Source organism: Pleurodeles waltl, chromosome 11 (genome assembly GCF_031143425.1).
Source record: "Pleurodeles waltl isolate 20211129_DDA chromosome 11, aPleWal1.hap1.20221129, whole genome shotgun sequence".
NCBI classification, from domain to species: domain Eukaryota; kingdom Metazoa; phylum Chordata; class Amphibia; order Caudata; family Salamandridae; genus Pleurodeles; species Pleurodeles waltl.
Window position 1 is genome coordinate 249,922,644 of NC_090450.1, and position 26,497 is coordinate 249,949,140.

Here is a 26,497-nt window from a genome sequence, read left to right on the forward strand (position 1 = left end):
ATTAAAATGATGTGAATTGGTTTCACAATGTCACTTATTTAAGCAATGCTGTGCAATGCTTTTCTAGGTACTGCTCGTTATAATTACAGTGGGGCTCCCACCTCAATGACAGGGAAGATTCAAGCATGTGAATCTATGAATGATTTAATACTGGAGAAAATATAGGTATGTTTTAGTACACAGCAGGTGTGTATGTGTTCTCTGCCAAGACAGAATGGAATGTGATACCCAATATGCTGTAACCGCAAGCAAGCAATTTCTTTAAAAAAAAAAAAAAAAAATCAAGCAACAATCCTGTTGACGGCCCTCGAAGGGGTGCCAGGATCACCCATCACTGTTCTTTCCTACCTACCTATATCGACTACAACAAATGAGCAGCTAAATAATTTAGCTCAAAGTCAGGAATGGCAAAAACTCCTGCATCATCACAACTCTTAACTTTGACAAAGCCACTATGCTCCATTTTGCGGCTCAAAATAAGGTCATTAACATACAATCCATTTATCATATTACTCTGCTGATCTATCTTGGGAGGGAGGCGAAGAAGTATAATACTCTCAGCAGCATGATCATTTTAGAAAAACCAAGACTGAAATTGAAAGTGTATTCCAAAAAGCGACGAGGCAAGTGTTGTCATGATGATACCCTACAGCAGCCTACTTCCAGAACGGTACACCCGGAGACCTAAGTAATTCAACACAGTGGATTTCTACTTTCTAACTGTACCAAGAACATGAAGTCTACTCATTTCTTCTATCTCCTTAACTGAGTATACATGTGTTTTGTCCAGAGAGGTTCCTAAACTACTTCAATGCCCTGAATGCGATCTTCACATCTGCTTCTCCTCCATGCAAGCATGTCATCTGTAAATAATGAGATAAAGAACGCCAGTCTAGCTGAAACCCCTGGGAGTACTAGACCTTCAGAACCTTTAGAGCTAATGGTTCCACAGCTAAGCCAATAGAACAGGAGACTGAGCACAACCCAGCCTTGTGCCTGTGCCCACGGATGCAGGGCTTTTACATTAAGGCACCGGTTTTGACCCTGGCCAGTGGGCTAGTGTATAGTACTTTGGTCCCTCTTAAAAAGCCCTGTACCAAACCAATTCCTGTGTATACAAAGTCCTACAGCAGTGAATTAAAAACTTTCTTAAAGTCAAAAGACAATACTAAAGCTGATGGACAGTCAGTCATATGAGCAGGACCTATATCAATCACCTAGTATTGGGCATGATGCTGCCTTTAAGGATAGACCAATTTTGATCGGGATGTACATTGTCAATTATATTAGGGAGCAATTTTTGTCATTAAGATTTTGCTTAGGATTTTGTAGTCAACGCTGAATATTGACAATGGTCAATAGAATGGTTACTTTGTCCTATTTGAGAAGGGAAACAATAACTGTGTCCCCTATTGTGTGTGCTAAGACACCAACACTCCATGCCACGTTGAGGGGCACTGCTAGTTTGGGGGTCAACACACCCAGATATGCCGCATAAAATTCAGTCAGTAGCCAGTTAGATCCAGGGACTTTGTATGTAGCCAGTTATTATACAGCTACACCTATGTCTGCTCTGTTATCTCAGCTTCCAAAGCCAGCACTTCTTTGTGTTTTTAATCTTGGGATGAGAGGCTCACTCCACATAATCAGTTATTGCTTGAGTACATATGGTTCCTCTAGCTGAATAGAGACTGTCATAATAAGACTTAAAAGCTGCATGCATCTGAGATTGGGACTATAATTTCAGACCCCCGCTCCGCGTAGATATGCAAGATTTCGCCATCCTGTGCTCTTGGTTAGCCAAACAATCCAGTCATTGCTTTGTAACGTTGATCATGATTTTCGAGATACAAGCTCTGTAATCATATCCTGTCAATCTGTCCACCAACAAAAGGGAGTAATTATCTAGTATCTATCACACAGCAGCAATTATGAACCAGTATCATAGCTGCAACCATCCTTGTCATTAATGTGATGTACACATTGTTCCCAGATGTTGTCAGACTAACATCAAACAGAATACACTACAACCCATGTGCCTTAATCATCACCCATGGCGCTACTAAGAGCTAAATCCTTTGGAGGCCTCTACATACAAATGCAACAGAGCACATTAGACAGAACACTTGGCTTACTTCTTCCATATAGATAAGACACAAAGTCGAAAACGAATCACAGCACTAGCTGTCAAGATATGATACACACAGGAGAACATAAACACAGAATATCTGATGAACATCCAACAAAGTGCAGATAATCAAACTGCTCCAAACCCAACATTAGCCACTACCATATGTTACACAGAAATACAAGAGAAAATTATTCTATACTCATTCAACAGAATAATTACTTATGATTACTTTAAACTGCACAAATGATACACACTCAACATAGCATTGATGACAACCAGAAAGCTATCAAATCACTCCCAATAATCCGGACCACCATGGAGATATCCACAACAGAACACTTATGACAGACTTTCAGACATAATCCATATAGTTCAAGAAGGACCAATGGCCACAAACACAACGACTTACACTAATAACAAGACTACAGACATTGCACCGACCTAACAGATTAACAGTGACAAATGTGTAGCTTTCTGATCACATCTCCCCTATACTAAAATCATACACTCCTACCAAAATGACGACACTTCAGATCATAATCTGACACAACCTCTTTAAACAAAATACAGTCTTAGAGATAGGACGAGAAAATAGTACTAAAAAAACGTTTAAAGATGACTCAAGTTCACATATTTGAGCAAACCTTGAAAACATATGAGCACACAATACAGGGAAGCACACAGCGCTACAAGCACATAGTAACTGCAGACAAGCACTACACAAATTATCATAACATGATGAACGTTGCCAATGATGTGTTTTATTTGTGCATGGACACTAGTCAAGCTTATTGGGCATCATAATGGATACGGCTTATAAGGTGTTGGTGAGGAAAATCTGAAAGTAGGCATAATGTAATAGGTGGGCATGATGGTAACTGACCCTGAAGTGTTACCATTATGTGTGAACTAGGTACTCATGGAACCTAACAAAAATGTTACATTATGAAAATTAATGAAGATGTGCTGAATGGTACCTGGCCGTAAGGCAATAACTGAGCATAGGTCAGGCTGTTTTTACAGGCCATAATAGAAGCTGGTCACGGGCTAGATGGGCATACTAGAAATTGGCTTCAACAACCTAAGTGAGCATAAAGTAAACTGAACCTTTCTATGTAAAGTAACAAGATGTACCAATTGGGCAATATGCAAACTGCCATGTTGTGTTAAATATCCTAAGTGAGCACACGGGAAACTGCCAATAAAATTGTGCTTAACTGAAACTACCACAGTGTGCTAACTGGGTATAATGTACCTTGTCACGATATGTTTACTAGGCATAATAACTAGTGGTCAAGGTGGGCTCGATATGTATTAGGGATAGTAAAAATCAAAATGCAAGCAAAATTACACTTGTACACAAACCATTTCAATCTTAGATACATCAAAACTATTTATAGCGTGTAATGAGAACTACAGACTATACGTTTTGAATCTTTGCATTTTTCAATCACGTTGTCAATGAAACTGTAAACATTCTAGTCCATACTTGCCAGATATTTTTTTCAGATTCACCGAGAATCAGGTTTGCATGTGAATAATTAGTTCCACCAGAAGTTCATTAGCACTCTGTGCACCTAAATTTAAACTGCATGTTCAACCGCAAATTTAGGTTGGAAAGAATTCGGCAAACGAGGCAAATACATTTAAATACTTTCACAGAAAAAAAATGCAAAAGAGCTTTTTTCTGTACATGCTAAAGAGCTATCTTACAGACGTAAGGGCCCACTCCTATATTAATGCACTTGTCACTTTTCAAATCTACTGGCTACATTAACAAAATAAATACAAATATTTAAAGCTCAGAAAATCACTTTTAAAATTGCGGTTTGAACACATGTAGGATATTAACCCAATACTGGTTCATTAACTGTCCCTTTGCAATGTTTAAGTGATGGCTTAGGAAGCAGGATACATACAAACGTCTACAGATTAGCACCTAATACACACCTAGATAAAGTAGTATCTACAATCACAGTGTGGGAGTGCAATCCTAAACCCCAGCTCATAATTCAGGACAATCTGAGGAGTCACTGCTTATCACCGTTAGACATTAGACATGCAAGCACCCATATTGGTGTGTCTGTAGTAAACCATATGACAGCACTCGGTTAAGAAAAACATATTCCAGCCCAAGCCATATGCAAATGGCATATTTTAATTTTGTATTTTATCAGAGTTAAAAATAAAACGTACATCCTGCAACGGCTTACAGAAAGACCAGTAAAACACCATATTTTATAGTTTATTAAATACACCACATCGGTTCCATAGTTGTAATCTCTGTAATCATACAATCGGTTAAAACGCTTCTCATAGAAAAACAACTGCAATAATGAAACTAAAAAAGTGTACACAAAGTAGGGTGATCTATCAAATGAAAAATTAATTACAGTCTAATCAGTGACATGAACATGAATTATGTGCTTCACAAACTGAATGCTGGTTAAAAAACCGGGTTACATTAATTTGATTCACCTGGCAATGCCGCAACAGCAAAATGGTGGTAGAAAAGAAAACGGTGGTCCTTACTAGAAAATACAGAAAGTAATATAATGACAAAATAACTGGTACACACTCTTTTCAGCTACACACAGCTTATACTTTTTCCATTCATAATTTCTGCATGATACGGTCAACCATGTTTGCCAGCTCGGCATTTTCCTGCAAAACTGTTCCCTGCTTATGTACCCGGAGGCCTGCAAACACGGTATTAAAGGATATGTCACCTCAAATATAAATGAATACAACAGAGATTTTGCATGTCCTCTCTTTATGTTAGAATTCTATGCCCTTTCCGAATGGAGGAGGGTTTCAGTGCATATAATTTAAGACAGCAGACAATGTACAGAAGAAACAGGGTCTTGCTGGTTCTTTACACTTCCAGCGATTTTAACGGTAAACACTGCAAAACTTTAGCGTCGTAGCCACAGCCAGCCATTGAGGAGCCAGAACGCTACTGTGATGGAGTACATGATCATTTCTCTCTTGGCACGCTCTTTATTTTCTTCCTCTAGGAGCAGTAAGCGTCGATTAAGTTTGATTATCTGGAGAGATAAATATTTTTGTAAATGTTATGAACAGAATCTTGAGGGATATATAGTATTTGAGATATAATTGTTCATTTCAAAATGCAGACCACAACTGTTGATCAATCAGGTGTAGTATGAAGGACGCTATTGATTTTTCGTCAGAACCTGGGGCGAGGATAATGCAGACTCTTTCTTTACTTTAGTGGCAGGCCTCAATTTTAGGAAAACACAACAATGGCAGTCAATAATCATATATATTAACGCTTCCAGAGTATCATCTGGAACTCCAACTTCCTTGCTCTCTCCTAGAGGTGGCTCTCAGGTTCATTCCTTTACATTTTAATGGGAGTAGGGTTTTAAATGATCATTTAATGGGTCTTTTGTTTCTTTATATTTCCTAGCATGGAAAGGGGCCTGTAGTACTCCAATAGGCGTTTCATGGCAAAGGGGAATGCTGAGTGTTTGAACTGGACGCCACGTGTTATTTCATTAAGGGTTACCTCTCCAGCACAACATACCGGGAGACTGCAGGGTGACAGGTGTCCCTGGTGCAACTTACCTATCTGATTCTCCATTGTCCCCAAGAGTGATCTCAGTCTACTGTCTGGTATACTCAGTCGTTTTTAAGTAGCAGCAGGGAACGCATTGCTGTTTTAAGGAGGTGCTGTAAGGGATCATCCTAGGGGATGATACTATCATTGAGGTTTAGGACCTCCTCAATACAAAGACCATTGAACTGTGCCCTGGACCCTTTTGGAAGGCATTCATGTTTTGCGTAGTGGTCCATCCAGGCAGGAAGGACATGATCCAGGCCATTGTTGATCCCTGATGCCAAGAAGGCCAGACTTCCACCAATGCAATTCTCAAACAAAGGGTGAAGGACCCATGGGAGGTTATGCTTTGATAGGTTAAAACAAATGGCTTCCTCGTATGGCCGGGATGTGTAATTACTATCGCCTGACGCCCGGGACACATTGTTTGGAGTCAAGGGCAGCAAGGTTTCATGTTTATTTTGTCCTTAGGACAAATAGGCCCAACTCCCTGTGCACAAACCCTTTGGCTGCCAGTTTACATAGAAGGGAACTGGCTGCAGTTGAGGTAATATGTGTGTACATATGTTAATACTGTTCGAACTTGTATTTATGGTTCATTAATGGAAAGACTTTATTATTAGGGTGAGCACTGTAAATACACGTTTTAAGGTCACACTGCACTACTGAAAGTGGTCCCCTTACCAAAAAAAAAAGTGTACACAAGCTGTGGCTAAGTATAATGCTCCCAGAATGCTCTCTGTTTATATGCAAATGTTTGCAGAAACTTTTAAGAAAAAGTGATGATTCTTTGCTTTCAAAATAAAATGTTCAGAAAAAATGCAAGCAGGAAAAACACGTTTCGCTACTATGAAATTTTAGGTGCTATTTCTTTGAAGCATCTTTTAGTAAAGTGTGTTGATGTATGCTAGTATTTCCAAAAAATATTGGTAATGGAAAATCGGAGTAACCATATTCAACAAGATTATGGGAAGTATAGTAATAAACAAGCACTGGCAAAGCCAACCGATCCAACATTTTGTTGTGAGTCTATTGATTTTGATGCATGTATTGTTTTGACATTGCTTTTGTAACACATTGTTGTGAGAGCTGCCAGGCCCTCACCATTTTAACAAACACAGGAAAAAAGAAAAAACAATTTTTGTCTCAAAAGCACACATTGCCACCAGTGGCGTAACAAAAGCCCCGCTGCCCCATCCAGGGTGCTCCTCATCACAGAACCTGTCCAGAGTGAGTCTGGAAGTGGGGGGCCCTCCATGTTCTTTGCAGGGGAGCCCCTTCCAGTTTTGTTATTCCACTGATTGCCACAATAGTACCTGTCAATGAACAAAATTACTTTGTGTTCGATTATGCTCCTTGTGGAAGAGAAGAATGCAATAACTCATGGTAAAGCCAGCCGATAGATAGAGAAATAGAAGTTTAATAAAAACAAAATGTTTTTGTTAATGCCAAACCAAATTAGGGGCCCAATTCTTTAAGAAAGTCATAAAAGTGCACAAACGGTATAGGTCTTTGGAATAGTGGCTTTCATGGATTCAGAAAAACTTACTGAATTAGACCAGGAAATCGTACTCCTAAAAAATATTTGTGAACTGTATTTTGGCATTAGCAAATTTGCATGTGTAGATTTGCTCATGTGAAAATCTACTGAGTGTTTGTTTACAAGTTCACTTTCCCTCCAACCACCTTTTTCACAACCCTGGAAGAACTACTTCCCCCATTGTCAGGAATAAGTTTCCAACCTTTCTCATTATGGCATAAGATAAGGGAAGAGCTGGTGAAAATCTTTAAAACATGCAAGTTAGTAGGTTTGCAGACCAAAGGCATTCCAGCCCTGGAACCACTGATTTCTGCCTCCTCCAGCCCCAGCACGTAGATCTGCGGAAAGGTGGCAAAATAAGGAAATTGCTATAGTAGGGATTGAAATTGTAAGTATTCAAGCCCTACTATAGTAGTTGTTGTGGCATAATCAGAGAGGCTATTATCAGAGCTCTTACATATTGAGCTTGCTGCCATCATTTGTCACGCGCACTACATTGGACCAATGGGACAAGCAGATTTTTTTACAGGACAAGTAGATTTAAGGAGCAACCTGTCCCATGGACAACTAGATATTTTATGCAATTCCACACCCCTGTAAGGTCCAAGAGCACGCACAAAGGTAAAATGCTTTCAGATGATTCTACCTCCTGGAGCCTCTAGCTATGTCACCAATGATTCCAGGCTTGCCCTGACACTTTTCCATTACCCAGACCACATGAAAGATGATCCAGTTCCTCTTGGGATTCAGACCGTGTCTTTGAAGTAGGCAGACCATGGAATACATCTTTTGACCAAAAAAGGCAAAAGTGTGAAGAGCAGAAACCGAAAACACCAGGTGTTATGTTGGACCCGGAAGATTCTATCACCTGAGATCCCCAGCTTGAAGCCAGGCGAACATAGTCACACAGTACTTGGACAGCAGCCTCATTATACCTCTGGATCAGGAGCCCAGGGACAGATTTACAGAAGAATGCCCCCCGTCCAGAGTTAGCAAGGAAAGTGGCTGCAACACTTGAAAATGATAGATAAATTGCCACATTCCTGACGGAATTTGTTAGGAATGCAAAAAAGGGCACTGAGAGATCCTGGCTGCCTATTTGGGCTAATTTACTGGATCTAACAGGTCCAGTGACAATATTTTTTGACAAGGTAGAAGAGGCGAGAGAACTAGGTTACCTCTTCTCACCATAAATCCAGTTTGGATGGGCATAATGAGCAGTGATAATTCTTGGGAACACAAACTGCCCCCTTTTCAGTGAAAGACACAAGTCACTTCTAATCAGAGTTGATCCGAAGGTGGGCAAGTGTACAATGTTAAAGCGAACCTGGAAGTCGAAGGTGATCCATTTCTGAAGAAACTGAGGCAGTACATGTTTACCTTCAGTTACTAAGACAAGGACCAGTTTGCTACAAAGAAAGAACATTTTCTACCAAAAGGTTTTTGGAGAGGCTGGAAAAGAAAGGAGGCTACTTCGCTCTCCAGTATCCACTGCAAGGTCCTCAAAGAGGCCAAGCGCACCGCCATATAAAATAGCAAGATCACTCCAGCTTTAGAGGCTTCTTTCCATCCCCAGAGATGGATAAAAGACAAATAAAGGAGTGCTTCACAAAGGCCCCGAGTTGGGCAATGGAATTCCTCCACTTGTAAGTTGTAAGAATGATAACATACCTCAAACATTTTGTTCCAGGATCAGTGTCCACAAAAACTGTCACAAACTAACACAACAGTCACCTTGCTGCAGGACCTAGGTTTCATGATCACCTGGGAAAGTCTGAGTTCACCCAGACACAACTGATTAATGGCCTGGGGTTTGTAGTAGACTCAATCAGAGCAATAAACAAATTACTAGCATCAAAATGAGAAACTTCAAAAAATAATTTTGACAAGCCCTCATAAGATGCAAAATATCTGTGACAACAGGCAGGCCAGGTTTGTGAGGCTCCTGGCCTCGTTCATCCAGGCAATATATTTAGGACCACTGCGCTACCGGACAATGCAACAACTTCATAGTAGACACTATGGAAGAAATATTCACTGGTGGCTCCAACACATGCAAGCATGTAATGGCAGAGCAATCTTCAGATCTACGCCAGGCCTGATTAGAGAGTCAGATGCTACCAGGTCTTGCTGAGAAATCAGATGTGGAGATTGGTCTACAGAAGGAGAATGGTCAGTAGACTAACTAGGTTTACCTACCAACCGCCGGCAACTTCTGGTGGGATGCTTTGCTGTCAAACATTGGACAAAGGGCAGAGTAAAATGTTGTGTGTGTCTGCCTCAAGAAGGACAATATTTCAGCAGTAAGGTACATAAATCCCTAGGAGGAACCTGGTCATGACTACTCGTGAAGACAGCCAAGACCTTTTGACATTTCTGCTTATCCAGCCAAGTGGTGGTGACAACAAAACACCTGCCGGGACACCAGAACACAAGAGCGAATTTTCAATCTTGTCACTTTCACTTGTCGCTTCTACACTGGAGCATTTTGGGCACTAACCGACATCTGGAGTCTTTCTCACGTTGACCTTTTTGCAGCCATATTAGACAACCAGCTTGCAAGATATTACAGTTGGAGGCCAGATTTGAAAGTAGCAGTAACAGTACCTTTCTTCAGGTATGGTCTCTGGAAGTTATCTCTGACCCCCCCCCCACCTCCCTCTGCAATGAATGTGATTTGGTAGCACAACACAAAATGCAGAAATGATACCGATTACCCTGACTGGTAAGTCGCAAATATGGTTCCCAGTTCTGATGGAACTTTCCTGGGATTCACCAATCCTTCTACCCAGCCTTCAGAACATTCTAAGTCCAGAAGGGAAACAACATTGACTGGTTATGTAAAACTTGCTCAGATTTATGGCATGGAGGATTATAGTGAGGTTGGAAACACACAGGGGTTTCTGAACATGCTAAAAATCCCATCTAGGGGGCTTGGTTACACACGGTCAAGCAATATAAATTGGCTTAGAGACTATAAGCATGTTTGGATCCCAACCGGACAACTTTGTCTGTATCATGAACTTCCTATCCCAGATAGTCACAGATTGACAATCTTACAGATCAGTAAATACTTTTAGATCAAACCTGTCAGCAGGCCATGTGTGCATCGTTGAAGTGGCTGTTAGCGAACACTCCTTGGTCTGCAAACAATTGAGGCTGGTGAGATTGTCGATACCCACCTGTAGCCAATTACGGTTACATCTGTCCAGGAAGGAGCTGTCAGGTATGATGGCTATTGTTCCTTATTTAATAACATACAAAATAATATCAGGTTTCAGGCATGATATTTACTCGGCATGGAGTCACGTTCTCTACCTCCAGAAGAATCAAATTAAATATCAGAGTGATTTCTGATCCAGAAATAACTGAATTTCCAAAATAGGGTGCAGTTAGAATCATTAGGGCTTACAAAGCTATGATGGAGGTATTCAGACCGACAGAATTGAATCAATTACTTGTAACCATTTCAGTCCCATTCACACTGAGGCACTGCTCAAAGTAATCACAATAACGCATTACTGGTACTACACCCATTGAGGGAGGCAAAATGGAGGCCAGATACCAGAGGCACATGCAGGCAGGACTGTGCACACAAACACACCCTAGTGAACCTCTTCTGGCACTGTGACTAATTTAAGCAATACTGGGATGAGGTTCTGAGAGATGTCAGCGAGATTTTTGGCAGTGATGTCCCTGACTGTCCCAGCTACATCCTACAGAGTTTCCCACTATTCTAAATTACCCGCTCTAATCTCCCAAAGGCAAAGTGTGTGCAGGCAATCAAGCCATCACTTCTAAGTGGGGCACTGTCGCCCCACCTACACACACGGATTGGCTGCATAGCCTTTGGTACATTATAGGCATGGAAAATCTTTCTGCATCAATCAAGAACAAACTGCTGCAGTTTGATAAAATGTGAGGCCCATGCCTCAGCTTTCTCTCAAAAGACGTCTGAGAACTACCCTGCCTCAACTACCTGAGAATCCTCAGGCTTAGGCTGTCTAAAGAGATGGAGAAGGACCAGCCTGAATCTGAAACTATATTGCCACTCAACTGCCCCCGATGCTTGCAGATGCACTGTCTGTTCAGAGGATAAACTACCTATTTCCCGGTTCTTGTCCCATTCCAGCCTCCTACCAACCCCCACCCTAGTTGTAAAGTCTAACCCCAATTCCTCGTCCCGCCTAACCACCCCTACCCTATTATGCACCTCACCGGCTCACAATCGTATATGAGTGTATGTTTTACCTGTTTATAGCAAATAAAAAGATTTTAACCATAAAAGCCTTTAAAATCTGTATCTTCTCCAACTATAGCAATGTGGGTCAAATGAGTGATGCAAAAAACAGGTGTAGGCACACATAAAAAGACATAGACCTCTACGGCATTCTCCCTGGGAGCTCAACTGGAGGATATTATAAAGATGGCAGACCAGTCACCTGATTCTATTTTTAGCAATTCTACTTTGAGGGTGGCTTTAAACTAGCATATTCCGTGTTTCTGGTCCCAACGTAGAATATGGAATTTCCTAGTGAACATGATGGAAAGTTTTCAATTCAATTAAGGACACAGAGGCAAGGATAATCCCACCCAGAAAACATGTAGAAGGCATACCTGCTTGATAATCGAATCTTAAGAATATTGGAGAGTAAGTAAGATGGTCCTCTCTAATATCAAAAGAGAATGTTTTGTCTCTGTATGAACTTTTTTCCAGAATGAAATATAGGTGCCAAAAACTGCTGCTGCAGGGTGATGTAAAATTTGACTAGGACATATGGTTTAACAGATAAGTAACATGCAACAGTGTTCTTTCTAAGTGTAGTTCAAAACCAGAAATGAAATTGAGAGGAAAGTGGAAGTTCTGTTTGCAGGAAGAAAGAGGACCAGAGGATAGTCACAAAGTTTTATGTATATGGTTATGTACTGCCTTTGGTTGTTGAAGACTACAATTTTGCACAATAATATCATGAGCGTCAGTTCACCAAAATGCCAGGGGGAGCGGAAGTGACATCACATGCCATTTGATCTGTACTGTGACTCATTCATATATGCTTACACATACACACACATTCTTACCCGTAAGCAAGAATACCACATACATTTGAAAGCATTTTTTACTTACGCTAGCTGCCAGATAGGGTCATATTCCAGCGAATTATACTTATTTTATTTTTTTACTCAAATAGTGAATAATATTCACTAGGTCCATGAATTATATGCAACAGGATTAGAGACACAGTTAGAACAAACGCCCACTCATCGGTTTCTCCAACTTTCAAAATCGAAGGCCAATGTGATTCTCATGCCAGTACAGCTTCAGATACAAGGAGTTGCCCAGTCAGGACTGATAATCCTTCCCTACCCTGACTTTTACATTGAAGAGAGAGAAAAGAAACCATTTGCTTACCTATAATATGGTTTTGAGATAGAAAGCTCTTCTCTGTTCACTTGTGCGTTATTCTGCCGTCTAGTGTTTGAGTCCGGAAATATTTATTAAAAAAAAAAAAAAAAAAAAAAACTTTCTCCTGCTAGTTTTCGACCTAGGCAGAATCAGTATGACTTACTAAGACGTCAAACATAAAACCATAATAACCCTAATGTGACTTCTATTTTACTTTTTTCTTAAACTTCACTTTTTGCACAAACTGGGGAGGCAGAAGTGTCGCATGTGGAACTAGAAGGACCTAGAGCTGTAAACAAAACCATGTTACAGGGAAGTAACTGTTTTGTTTGTTTGTTTTTTGCATTTCAGTCTCTTTTAGAGTCATTTGCTCAATACGGATTAATATAGTACCCTCCTCGTGGAGGGTCTGAAGAGGAAGTAGTGTGAAGTCTTGGCTGTCATCAGGGACCAACTTGTAAAAGAATGAGGGCCCGTGCGTAGAGCTCAGTTCAAAAGCCCGCAGCAGGTGCAACTGAAGGTCGTTGCACAGAATAGCAAGACCTCATGGTCTTAGAATCACCTCATGCCTCTTCAATGCACCACCAATCCCTGCCCATTTTTCTCAGTCTTGCAGGTTTCTGCTTTCTCCCTTAGTGACAGTTTTCTGTCTTTCTCTTCATCCGCCTTTCCATTTTATGTGTTTTTCCCTCTTTTGCTGTTGTAAATGTTTGGTGCAGTAAAAGAAACAAAATAGTGCCAGTCCCCAAAAATGATTGCCGGTGGCCCTCTCTGCTAACCAATGACTACAATTAAGCACTGCCTATCAGTGCTTCTCTACAAAGTGGTGTTTACAGACCATGTGATTTCAATACCATGTTGCAGTCCTGCATCTGTCTTGTAATGATAGTATTTTGGTGGCTTTTGAAAAGAGGATGGCAATTGTACTGTTAACGCAAAAAGGTGAACTTTCGTGTGCTTTCATAATGACCCGCTTTTTAAATACCAAACTACGGTTAATTAATTAAGTAACAGCAATGAGGAAAGCTGTTATCAGTTTTATATGTTTTAATGAAGCCTTGTGCATTGGTTCAAATCGTGATTTAATTAGTTCTGCAAATATTAAATTTAATTTCCAGGGCAGAACAGCATGTGGATGTTACAGCGTTATGTGGCTTCTAGAATGCATTTTATCACTGGAAGGGAGAAAATGTGCTGTTTATTGATTTTCTTAGTATTGCAGCAAAGAATCAGTGGTATCTGTAGAAAAGAGTGAGCAAATATTTAGCACAACCTTATCAACAGTGCTTCTCCCTTCTGGCAGGTGCTGGCAGTGCCTAAACGCAAAGCTTCAGCATTTTTTGTGTTTTTCTGTGTCAAATAGATCTATGTGTAGTGTTCTCCACAGTTTGAGAATGTGTTGATTTCCTTAATCTCCAGTGGAGAGGTGCCTCTTTGCACGCTTAGGGGGTCTGACTGACGTTGTCTACTCTTGGTACACGATTTAACATAATTGTGACGTTTCTTTCAATTTCCCACCCCTAATTCCGTGTGTCAACTTTGAAAGGAGTAGGATCTTGCCCCAACCTGCTTATTTAGATAATAGTTGAAGTGGTGTTGTTTTCTACAACGTGTATTTTTTGTTGTGAATTCGACCCTGGAAGGCTTTTTGTGCAGGGAAATAGTATTAAGCTCAACGTAGTTTATGTGCTTCATTGCTACTTCTGAGGTTCGCTTACCCTGTATTATTAATTTCTCCCATGTGTTAACCCACCCAATGTGTGTAGATGTGGCCTCAAGTCAGAGCTGCCAACGAAGGTACTGAGGAACTAGGTTAGAGTTGTATCTTTGGCTCAACATCCTATGATTCTGGGCAGATCACAATCACTTTGTGCCTAAATAAAGAATGTGGTCTTGTGTAATATAACTGCCGATAATGTAAACCACTTAAATAAAGTTGGGTCAAGTTTGTGCTATACAAAAAAAAAAAAAACACAAATAGACAATGGTTCGCAGGCAGGGGTTTTGAAAAATCTAAATACTGCCATATTGTAACTGTCTCACCATTTTAATTCAATGCAGACTTTGCTTTTTACAGCCACTAGATCCTTCGACTGTCCCTGTAATTGAGACTCTGAAAGCCTGGTTTGCAAAGGTAAACTTACACTTTTGTCTAAGTTTACGATTTTTGAATTACACAAAGCAATTTTACGAGTATTATCTTTACGAGTGCCTATCTTTTTATGTGCTGAGTCTCCACCAGTAAAGACTCATCAAATTCCTTTTTGAGTTGAAAAACATCTTAAACTTACACAAAAGCACGCGTTTGCCTTTGTGAATAAGGCCCTGACTGTTTCAGTACTACTGGACTAGTAGACAGAGAGGAGGTAATTATCCCCTGGGTCAGCTGGCAACCAGAGTAATCTACCAATCACAGACATTGCTGAAAACTAGGTACTTGGGAAGTCCAGAGTGGTGTTGCTTATGTGGATCCCACTACTTGTTCTTATCCACACCCTTATGTATTGCAGTGCTCAACAAAATATCGAACCTCTTAACATTCAAACTTCTAAAACTTCTCAAAAATGAAATAAAAAATATTCAATGCCTACAAGAGTAATCAATCAAAACTTGGACTATGTTAGGTCACTTTAAGGTTACAGTTTTGGTCCATGCCTACGATGTGCACTAGGCCCACACATGCAAACATCGTTTTATTGGTGAGAAGTGAGGGTAAAGGAGGTAGTAAGACTTTGCCAGTGTCCTTAAGTGATTCATAATCAAACCTTTATTGTTTTTTTATTTATCAGAAAAGACATAAAAGTACATCATATACAAATACGCATAAAATCTACACAAAATGCTCACTAAAAAAAGGTCAGCATAATAAAAAAAATCTTAGAAATGTAAAAGACATTATTTCAACATACACTCAGTAGCGGGCTAGCCATATAATCAAGAGTGTTTCCTAATGTGTACGACGTAGTGTAAACAGCAGAATACTTCAGCTGAATGAAATTGCTGAAGAATAGATGATGCAGGAAAACCATTTCTAAACAAGTGTTTCCTCAAACTAGTTATAGTCTGGTCATCATATAAACAACAGAGAAACATAAATGCAGTGTACCTTGAAATGAGAATTATCACTTGACCTGCCTAGAATTTGTGACCAAGTTGTTACAACAATGAAATATCACCAAACGATATACCATGTTGAATCAAAATCTAGTTAACAAGAATCCCTGTTGGGAGTCCTGAATCACAAAACAGGTTTGTAAGAACAGTGAGTAAGATAGTTTATGAAACGAGTTCACAGTGCTTTTAAATGCGGCTTAGTGGTCCATCCCGTCCTCAACCAGCAGCAAACAAATGTCCTTAAGCTCTGATTTACCCGTCCCAACTTAAGTTAATGTGTCATCGAACAAATCAGGTCTCCCCAACACAATGGTTAAGTTTCTCCAACATTTATTATTTAACGTTTACAGGTCAAACATGGGTGTCAACACATTACAGAGCATTCTGAGCGGTAGTACAGTTCAAGGGCTGAACGGACCTTTAAGATGGACCTATTTAATTTAGCCTCCTTAATGGTCAAGACATTGTGCAAAAATAAGAGGGCGAAGTTTTAAAAGGTCAATGTGCTGCAAACCTAATTCTTTATGGCACAAGAATGACACTGTACTCTTAGGCAGTGACAACATTCTCTGAGGCAAGCATTTTCAGCAATATGTAACATAGGGGCCTTTACATGCCCACAAATGCCTACCCCATATGTAGCCAGCGAGATATACTTTGCCCCAATATATAGCAATCATTTGTTTTAAGAGTTTGAGGCCTAATATAGAGGCAAATACGAAGAGAGACGTAATTGCTCTCACAAACTTGTCACTCCTGCTGTTAAAATGTTGTCGTCACATGCCTTTACCATCAAGTTAACCTCTATAAGAAAAATTAACGGTATGCTTGAGTGACAAATTGTTCAAATAAAATCTTTGGGGAGTACTCATACTAGAACCATAAGTGATAATAAAGGTTGTACCCAAATTACCTTTAAGTCCCAGCTCTTCAATGAATAAAGCAAAATTGACTCGTAACATTTGCAGAGCTACCAGTTTTTTGCCCATAAAACTGCAACATCTGCGTTACGCGATGTGGGGGATCGGTTGATTACAAATAGGGGAGTATGTCCTTGTACCTCTCTACCAACACCCTCTCAAGACTGATGACGTAGAGGGTGAAGCGGAGGGGAGCAATAACACATTCCTGTCTTACCCCTATATGAATCAGTAATTCTTCTGAGCATTCCCTTCCACTGCAAAGTCTTACTTTTGCATTTGAGCCAAAGCAAATTTCCCTTATCCCCTTCTGTGCCGCGGACGTAGTGGTTACGTCCCACGGCACAGTGCTCCTGTGCCGAGGACGTAACCATTACGTCCTTGGCACGGAGCCCGGAGGGAGCGCTAGGTTCCTCCCCACCCTCCCAAGGCGGGGATGGAAGGGGAAGACCTTCCCCTCCTCCCCCACCCCCTTAATGACGTCAGCGCGCAATTGCGCGCTGACATCATTACCCACTGCCGGTCGCACTGGCAGCCATTTGCTTCCAGTGCGATCACAGGAGAAACAGGTGAGTTTCTCCTCCGGCAGGTGGGGGGGTTTGGGACAAAGAGGCACCGGGGGAAAGGAAAGGCTTTTCCTTTCCCCCGATGTCTCTTTGAGCATTCCTGCTGCCTGATCGCATTGCAATGCCCACTAGACTCCAGGGATATATTTTTTTTATTTTGAAAATTTATTTTATGTGTTTGGGAGCGGCCCCTTGGGCAAGGGTCGCTCCCATGTGGGGGCATGTTATTTTTAGGCCGATCTGCCCCTAAGGGGGGGCAGAATCCACTAGACGTCAGGGCTTTTGTTTTTGTTTTTTAGCTTTTTAAAATGTTTACGTGTTTGGGAGCGGCCCCTTGGGCAAGGGTTGCTCTCATTTGGGGGCATGTTTCTTGTGGCCATTTGTGCCCCCCTTGGGGGCAGAAGCCACTTAGACACCAGGGATAGTGTGTGTGTTAGTGGAGGGGGGGCGGCCCCTTGGGCAAGGGTCGCCCCCCTCCTTTGGGGGCACGTGTACCAAGGCCATTTCTGCCCCCCTTGGGGACAGATCAGCCTATTATTTTTAGGCTGATCTGCCAAGGAGGGCAGAAACCACTAGAACGCCAGGGATTTTTTTAAATACGTTTATTTATGTGGGGGGTGTCCCCTTGGGCAAGGGGGGCATTGAACTGTTGGCCATTTCTGCCCCCCTTGGGGGCAGATAGGCCTATTTTTTTTTTAGGCCCATCTGCCCCCAAGGGGGGCAGAAGCCACGTAGGCACCAGGGATAGTGTGTGTGTGTGGTTTGTTTTTTGTTTGGGGGTGGGCCCTTGAGCAAGGGTCGCTCCCCCTGGGGACACACTACTAAAGGTATTTTCTGCCCTCCTTGGGGCAGATAGGCCTATTTTTTAGTAGGCCCAGCTGCCCCTATGGCAGAATCCACTTAGGCACCAATTTCTAAATGCTTGATGGTGGGATGTTTGTCAACTGACAAAGTATTTGCATTTGTGATAATTGATTTCCTCTTTTTTGTTCTAGTTCAAAGCTTTTGCTTTCTTTGCTGTGGCTCCTTGCGGTTTTGGCGGTGTTTGACCTGCGGTTTGCATAGTTGCATGTTTTAGGTAAGTAAAAACAATTTACTCTCCAAAGGAGTATTGTTGCCATGCATGAATGACATGTTTGTAGGTGGTGTACTAAATGCAGGTTTGTGTGAAATTGTCCTTAGATTTGTGCACAATGATATTTGTGTTGTCTTATTTCTAATTTGCTTTCCTTTCTTTCTTTTTAGTGGGATATCACTGGTGATTGCTGTGTCTGTGCATAGTAGTTGCTGGCGATTCAAGCTTTTTCAGGCAAGTGAGCGGTATAGTTTTTGAGTTTATAACTCTTACTAATAAAGCTACACTTTGGGGGTTATTCCAACTTTGGAGGAGGTGTTAATCCGTCCCAAAAGTGACGGAAAAGTGACGGATTTACCACCAGCCGTATTACGAGTCCATTATATCCTATGGAACTCGTAATACGACTGGTGGTATATCCGTCACTTTACCGTCACTTTTGGGACGGATTAACACTCCTCCAAAGTTGGAATAACCCCCTTTATTACTTATCTTACAAAGTGCTGGTTGTTGGTGGTGCATTTGTCTAGGTAATTTTCGTAGGAAAGATCATGGCGAGCCGCAGGATGACCGCTCAGCAGGTGGTTGGTATGCTTTTTGAGTCACTGTCTGGTCATGATTATGAGACGGGCTCTGCATCTGAGGCAGAGGAGGAAGTGAGGGATTCTGGCAGTGAAGTTTCTGTCGGAGAGGAATCTTCTGATGAGGAAGCCACACTCAGTGCAGATGAAGGGCCTGTTTCAGAGGAGGACACTGATGTGCCATTAGTGCAGAAACCTGGGGCTGAAAGGTTTCCGGTTAGAAGACCTGAACTCTGGGTTGCCACAAACACGGAGCAGCCAGAGTTGCCTGCCTTTACTGGTCTCCCGGGGTGTAGAGTCAATACTGAGAACTTTTTGCCTGTCAATTTCTTTGAGTTATTTGTGGATGATGTGTTTTTGGAAGAGATTGTGGAGCAGACTAATTTGTACGTGGAGCAGTATTTGAGGGACAACGCTGCTAGAGTTAGGCTGCACGTTAGTGCTGCCCAGTGGATTCCTACAAATTTGGAGGAGATGAAAAGGTTTTTAGGTTTGACTCTTTTGATGGGGTTGATAAGGAAGCCGTCACTGGCTTCTTATTGGTCTACTAGTCCCTTGAGGTCAACAGCTACATTTCCTGCAACAATGAGTCGTAATCGGTATTTGCTTCTTCTTAGGATGCAGCATTTTACTGACAATGCATTAGCATTGCCACGAGATCACCCTGATTCTGACCGTCTTTTTAAGATTAGGCCTGTCCTTGACCATTTTGTAGATCGTTTTTCAGAGGTCTATGTTCCAGGCAAAGAAATAGCTGTGGACGAGTCTTTGGTCCTCTTCAAGGGTCGTTTGGTTTTTAGGCAGTACATTCCTAGCACGAGGGCACGATGTGGAATTAAATTGTATATGCTGTCTGAAAGTAGTACAGGATATGTGTGTAATTTCCGTGTCTACACTGGTAGGGATTCCAGTATTGACCCCCCTGGCTGTCCTCCCACTTTTGGAGTTACTGAGAAAATTGTGTGGGAACTTGGTAGACGACTGTTCAACAAAGGTCACCATTTGTATGTAGATAACTTTTACAGTGGAGTGCAGTTGTTCAAGGAATTGTTTAGAGTGGACACTGTTGCTAGTGGCACAATTCGTTGTAACCGGAAATGCTATCCAAGGGAGCTTGTCTGGAAAAAACTTCAGAGGGGACAGTGCAGTACCTTGCAGAATGATGAGCTTCTAGCTTTGAAGTTTTCAGACAGCTGGGATGTCTACATGCTAAGTACCATCCATGATGAGAGTACTTCCCCCCTGACTGTTTGGGGCCAGGTTGCTGAAGTGCGCAAACCTGTGTGCATTTTAGATTATAATAAGCACATGGGAGGTGTAGATAGAGTTGATCAGAGGTTGGAACCTTATACTGCTATTCATAAGTCTTACGCTTGGTATAATACGTTAGCAATTCACCTCTTCCACTTAGCAACTTTTAATGCTTTTATTGTGTTTACGCATAGGTCTCCAGAGTCAAAGATGACATTTGTGAAATTTCAGGAGTCAGTGATAGAGAGCCTCATTGTGGTGGAACAGGCCAAAGTTCCTAGAGAAGCAGTGGTGGAGGATGTGGCTAGATTGAAAGATCGCCACTTTGCTGAGCACATTCCTCCCACACCCAAAAAAGACTTTCCAGCTAAGAATTGTAGAGTGTGTTTTAGAAGAGGTATCCGGAGGGAGACTCAAATGTACTGCCCAGATTGTCCTTCAAAGCCTGGGCTGTGAGTGGGTGGTTGTTTTAAGAATTACCACACCCAGAAGAATTACTGGGAACAACCATGAGTGTAAACTCATGTCTGTTTTGTATTTTCATGTGTTCAGTTTCATGGTTAGCATTTCTGTCATGTACTTAGAGCTTTTGTGTTTGTAGTTTTGTAATTATTTCTAAATTAGTTAGGGGTTTCTTTGTTTAAATAAAAAGAAGAAAAAAAAAGTGATGCCATTGTGTGTGGAGTGGGGCTTGGCTGAGGGTGTACATATTGACTTCTTGTTGGCTACTGCAACACACTGCCAGCCAAACACCAGTCCACACACTCCCATCAGCTGGTGTGATTGTTGTATTAGGCATGTGGGCGTATGTAAGTGATGGGCTCTTGAGTGGCGCTGTCTGTCGATGCGAGTCTTGTAATGTGCTGGGCCCGTGGCTGGCGGCATGAATGGTCTTGTGCATGTCATGTATGAAAGGTGTGTGAATGAACTGTAAAGCGGTTGGTGCCTTGCCGTGGCTTTACAGCTCACGAGCTGTGAGTCATTGGTTCAGTTTTTTGGCCTTTCAGTTATTAACAGTGCATTTCATTTTTGTGAAATCTCTTGTTAATAAAATTTGATCCACTGAACCATCACTCACCCTTGTGCCAAATCCAACCAGTATGTGTGGTAAAAATGACGAAACCTGCTCCGCTGTAATCAGGCGTCGCAACACACCTGTGACACGCTAGGTGCCTCGGGAGGGACCCCGATGATGAAGCATGCCACCAACTTGGTTGGTGGATGAGGGGTCTTTTTCACTTAACCTAAGTACGTTTCTTTTCACAGTTTTAGTGTTTGGCACATCACAGACGTATGAGGACACATCAAAATGATATATTACAAAACTACCTGTGTTTGAGGGGGAGGGGGCACCTATGTTTTTGGTCCTGGGTGCGGCCTTCATCTAGGAAAACCTACCAAACCCAGACATTTTTTAAAACAAGACACCCCAAGGAGTCCAGGGAGGTGTGGCTTGCGTGGATCTCCCCAAATTTTCTTACCCAGACTCCTCTGCAAACCTCAACATTTGCTTAGAAAAGCATATTTTCCTGACTTTCGTTTGTACGATCACCGTTACAGCACAAAATTCCTACTCCCCAGCGTTCCCCTCAGTCTCCCAAGTAAAATGACACCTCACTTGTGTGGGTCAGTCTAAAGATGTATAAAAGAAGAATATGTCCTTATCAAGTCGCTGTGCTATCCCCTCTATCTCTACAAGTTTTTGGCCTTTATTCTGTTGCAGGCACCTGGCCCACCCACACAAGTGAGGTATCATTTTTATCGGGAGACTTGGGGGAACGCTGGGTGGAAGGAATTTTGTGGCTCCTCTCAGACTTTCTGTCACCGAAATGTGAGGAAAATGTGTTTTTTTAGCCCAATTTTGAGGTTTGAAAGGATTCTGGGTAACAGAACCTGGTCAGAGCCCCACAAGTCACCCCATCTTGGATTCCCCTAGGTCTCTAGTTTTCAAAAATGCACAGGTTTGGCAGGTTTCCCTAGGTGTCGGCTGAGCTAGAGGCCAAAATCTACAGGTAGGCACTTTGCAAAAAACACCTCTGTTTTCTGTAAAAAAATGGGATGCGTCCAAGTTGTGTTTTGGGGCATTTCCTGTCGCGGGTGCTAGGCCTACCCACACAAGTGTGGAACCATTTGTATCGGGAGACTTGGGGGAACACAGAATAGCAAAACAAGTGTTATTGCCCCTTGTCTTTCTTTACATTTTTTCCTTCCAAATATAAGAGAGTGTATAAAAAGGGTGTCTATTTGTGAAATGCCCTGTAATTCACATGCTAGTATGGGCACCCCTGAATTCAGAGATGTGCAAATAACCACTGCTTCTCAACACCTTGTCTTGTGCCCATTTTGGAAATACAAAGGTTTTCTTGATACCTATTTTTGACTCTTTATATTTCAGCAAATGAATTGCTGTATACCCGGTATAGAATGAAAACCCACTGCAGGGTGCAGCTCATTTATTGGATCTGGGTACCTAGAGTTCTTGATGAACCTACAAGCCCTATATATCCCCGCAACCAGAAGAGTCCATCAGATGTAACGGTATATTGCTTTAAAAAATCTGACATTGCAGGAAAAAGTTAGAGTAAAACGTAGAGAAAAATTGCAGTTTTTTTCACCTCAATTTCAATATTTTTTTTTTTTCAGTTGTTATTTTCTGTAGGAAACCCTTGTAGGATCTACACAAATTACCCCTTGCTGAATTCAGAATTTTGTCTACTTTTCAGAAATGTTTAGGTTTCTGGGATCCAGCAATGGTTTCACGCCCATTTCTGTCACTGGCTGGAAGGAGCATGAAAGCACAAAAAAATCATAAAAATGGGGTATGTCCCAGTAAAATGCCAAAATTTTGTTGAAAAATGAAAATGTCACTTACCCAGTGTACATCTGTTCGTGGCATCAGTCGCAGTAGATTCGCATGTTCTGCAATAGCTCGCCATCTGGTGTTGGGCCGGAGTGTTACAAGTTGTTTTTGTTCGAAGAAGTCTTTCGAGTCACGGGACCGAGTGACTCCTCCTTTTGTCTCCATTGCGCATGGGCGTCGACTCCATCTTCGATTGTTTTTCCCCGCAGAGGGTGAGGTAGGAGTTGACTTGTAGTAATAGTGCCCATGCAATGGAGTGACTAAGTATGCACCTATTTAAGGTTGAGATGATACATATATAAATAATTGAAGGTAACTTCCAAACTGCTACAGGCTCCCGGGGAGGCGGGTGGGCACATGCGAATCTACTGCGACTGATGCCACGAACAGATGTACACTGGGTAAGTGACATTTTCAGTTCGATGGCATCTGTCGCTGTAGATACGCATGTTCTGCATAGACTAGTAAGCAGTTATTTCCCCAAAAGCGGTGGATCAGCCTGTAGGAGTGGAAGTAGTTTGAAATAATGTCCTTAATACGGCTTGACCTACTGTGGCTTGTTGTGCGGATAACACGTCTACACAGTAGTGCTTGGTGAATGTGTGAGGCGTAGACCATGTGGCTGCCTTACATATTTCTTGCATTGGGATGTTTCCTAGAAAGGCCATGGTAGCACCTTTCTTTCTGGTTGAGTGTGCCCTTGGTGTAATGGGCAGCTGTCGTTTAGCTTTAAGGTAGCAGATTTGGATGCATTTAACTATCCATCTGGCTATACCTTGTTTTGAAATTGGGTTTCCTGCGTGAGGTTTTTGAAATGCAATAAAGAGTTGTTTAGTCTTTCTGATGTTTTTTGTTCTGTCAATGTAATACATCAATGCTCTTTTGACATCTAATGTATGTAGTGCCCTTTCAGCTACGGTATCTGGCTGTGGAAAGAACACTGGAAGTTCCACTGTTTGATTTAGATGGAACGGTGAAATAACCTTTGGCAAAAATTTAGGATTGGTCCTTAGGACGACTTTATTTTTGTGTAGTTGTATAAAAGGTTCTTGTATAGTAAACGCCTGAATCTCGCGTACTCTTCTCAGGGAAGTAATGGCGATGAGAAATGCCACCTTCCAGGTTAGGAACTGTATGTCGCAGGAGTGCATGGGTTCAAAAGGTGGACCCATAAGTCTAGTTAGGACAACATTTAGGTTCCATGAAGGAACAGGTGGTGTTCTTGGTGGTATAATTCTTCTAAGGCCCTCCATGAATGCTTTAATGACTGGTATTTTATATAGGGAAGTTGAATAGGTAGTCTGCAGGTATGCAGATATTGCTGCAAGGTGAATCTTAATGGAAGAGAAAGCTAGGTTAGATTTTTGTAGGTGAAGCAAGTAACCCACTACATGTTCTGGAGTTGTGTGTAATGGTTGTATTTGATTAATATGGCAGTAGCAAACAAACCTCTTCCATTTACTTGCATAGCAGTGCCTGGTGGATGGCCTTCTTGCTTGTTTTATGACTTCCATACATTCTTGGGTAAGTTGTAAGTGCCCGAATTCTAGGATTTCAGGAGCCAGATTGCTAGATTCAGCGATGCTGGATCTGGGTGTCTGATCTTTTGGTTGTGCTGTGTCAACAGATCTGGCCTGTTGGGCAATTTGATGCAGGGTACCACTGATAGGTCTAGCAGCGTTGTGTACCAGGGTTGCCTTGCCCAAGTTGGTGCTATCAATATGAGTTTGAGTTTGCTTTGACTGAGTTTGTTTACCAGGTAAGGAAGGAGAGGGAGAGGAGGAAAAGCGTAAGCAAATATCCCTGACCAGTTCATCCATAGGGCATTGCCTTGGGATTGTTTGTGTGGGTACCTGGATGCGAAGTTTTGGCATTTTGCGTTCTCCCTTGTTGCAAACAAGTCTATCTGAGGTGTTCCCCAGAGTTTGAAATAAGTGTTCAGAATTTGGGGGTGAATTTCCCATTCGTGGACCTGTTGGTGATCTCGAGAGAGATTGTCTGCGAGTTGATTTTGTATCCCTGGTATAAACTGTGCAATTAGGCGAATTTGGTTGTGAATTGCCCAATGCCAAATTTTTTGTGCTAGCAGGCTTAACTGCGTGGAGTGCGTCCCTCCCTGCTTGTTTAGATAATACATTGTTGTCATGTTGTCTGTTTTGACGAGAATGTATTTGTGAACTATTATTGGTTGGAAAGCTTTTAGTGCTTGAAAAACTGCTAGAAGTTCTAGGTGATTGATATGCAGTTTTGTTTGATGTACGTTCCATTGTCCTTGTATGCTGTGTTGACCGAGGTGTGCTCCCCACCCTGTCATGGAAGCATCTGTTGTTATTACGTATTGTGGCACTGGGTCTTGGAAAGGCCGCCCTTTGTTTAAATTTATGTTGTTCCACCACAGAAGCGAGAGGTAAGTTTGGCGGTCTATTAACACCAGATCTAGAAGGTGACCCTGTGCTTGAGACCACTGTGATGCTAGGCATTGTTGTAAGGGCCTCATGTGCAGTCTTGCGTTTGGGACAATGGCTATGCATGATGACATCATGCCTAGGAGTTGTAATCCCATCTTTGCCTGTATCTTTTGTGTTGGATACATGCGTTGTATGATGGTGTTGAAATTTTGAATTCTTTGTGGACTTGGAGTGGCTACTCCCTTTGATGTGTCTATTATGGCTCCCAGGTATTGTTGTACCTTGCGTGGCAGAATTTTGGATTTTGTGAAATTGACGGTGAACCCGAGTTTGAAGAGGGTTTGTATGATCTGATTTGTGTGATTTGAGCACTGTATGAACGAATGGGCCTTGATTAGCCAGTCGTCCAAATATGGGAACACATGTATTTGCTGCCTTCTTATGTGTGCAGCGACTACCGCTAGACATTTGGTAAAGACTCTTGGTGCGGTTGTTAATCCGAAAGGCAGTACCTTGAATTGGTAATGTATTCCTTTGAATACAAACCTTAGGTATTTCCTGTGCGATGGGTGTATTGGTATATGGAAATAAGCATCCTTGAGGTCTAAAGTTGCCATGTAGTCGTGTAGTTTTAGCAATGGCAATACTTCTTGTAGTGTGACCATGTGGAAGTGGTCTGATTTGATGAAAGTGTTCACTACTCTGAGGTCTAGGATTGGTCTGAGCGTTTCGTCCTTCTTTGGTATCAGAAAGTACAGTGAGTAAACTCCTGTGTTTATTTGTGTGTCTGGCACTAATTCGATTGCATTCTTTTGCAATAGTGCCTGCACTTCTATCTCCAGGAGATTGGAATGGTGTGTTGTTAAATTTTGTGCTTTTGGTGGTATGTTTGGAGGGAATTGTAGAAATTCTATGCAATAACCATGTTGGATAATTGCTAGAACCCAAGTGTCTGTAGTGATTTCCTCCCATGCTTTGTAATAATGACCTATTCTTCCCCCCACTGGTGTTGTGTGGAGGGGGTGAGTGACATGTGAGTCATTGTTTAGTAGTAGGGGTTTTGG

General features: G+C 41.8%; 1 protein-coding gene across 7 annotated transcripts in view; it reads right to left on the minus strand.

Moving 5' to 3' along the window:
• Positions 1-4,360: 4,360 nt before the first annotated feature.
• Positions 4,361-26,497, minus strand: part of MFF (mitochondrial fission factor) — a 198,777-nt gene continuing 176,640 nt past the window's right edge. For 6 of the 7 annotated variants that reach the window (XM_069213504.1, XM_069213502.1, XM_069213503.1 and 3 more), the window contains one exon: positions 4,361-5,178. In XM_069213504.1, coding sequence (XP_069069605.1) covers positions 5,047-5,178 — 132 coding nt within the window. In that variant the 3' untranslated portion in view covers positions 4,361-5,046. The remainder of the gene's footprint in view (positions 5,179-26,497) is intronic. The other variant, XM_069213505.1, reaches the window with a different exon arrangement.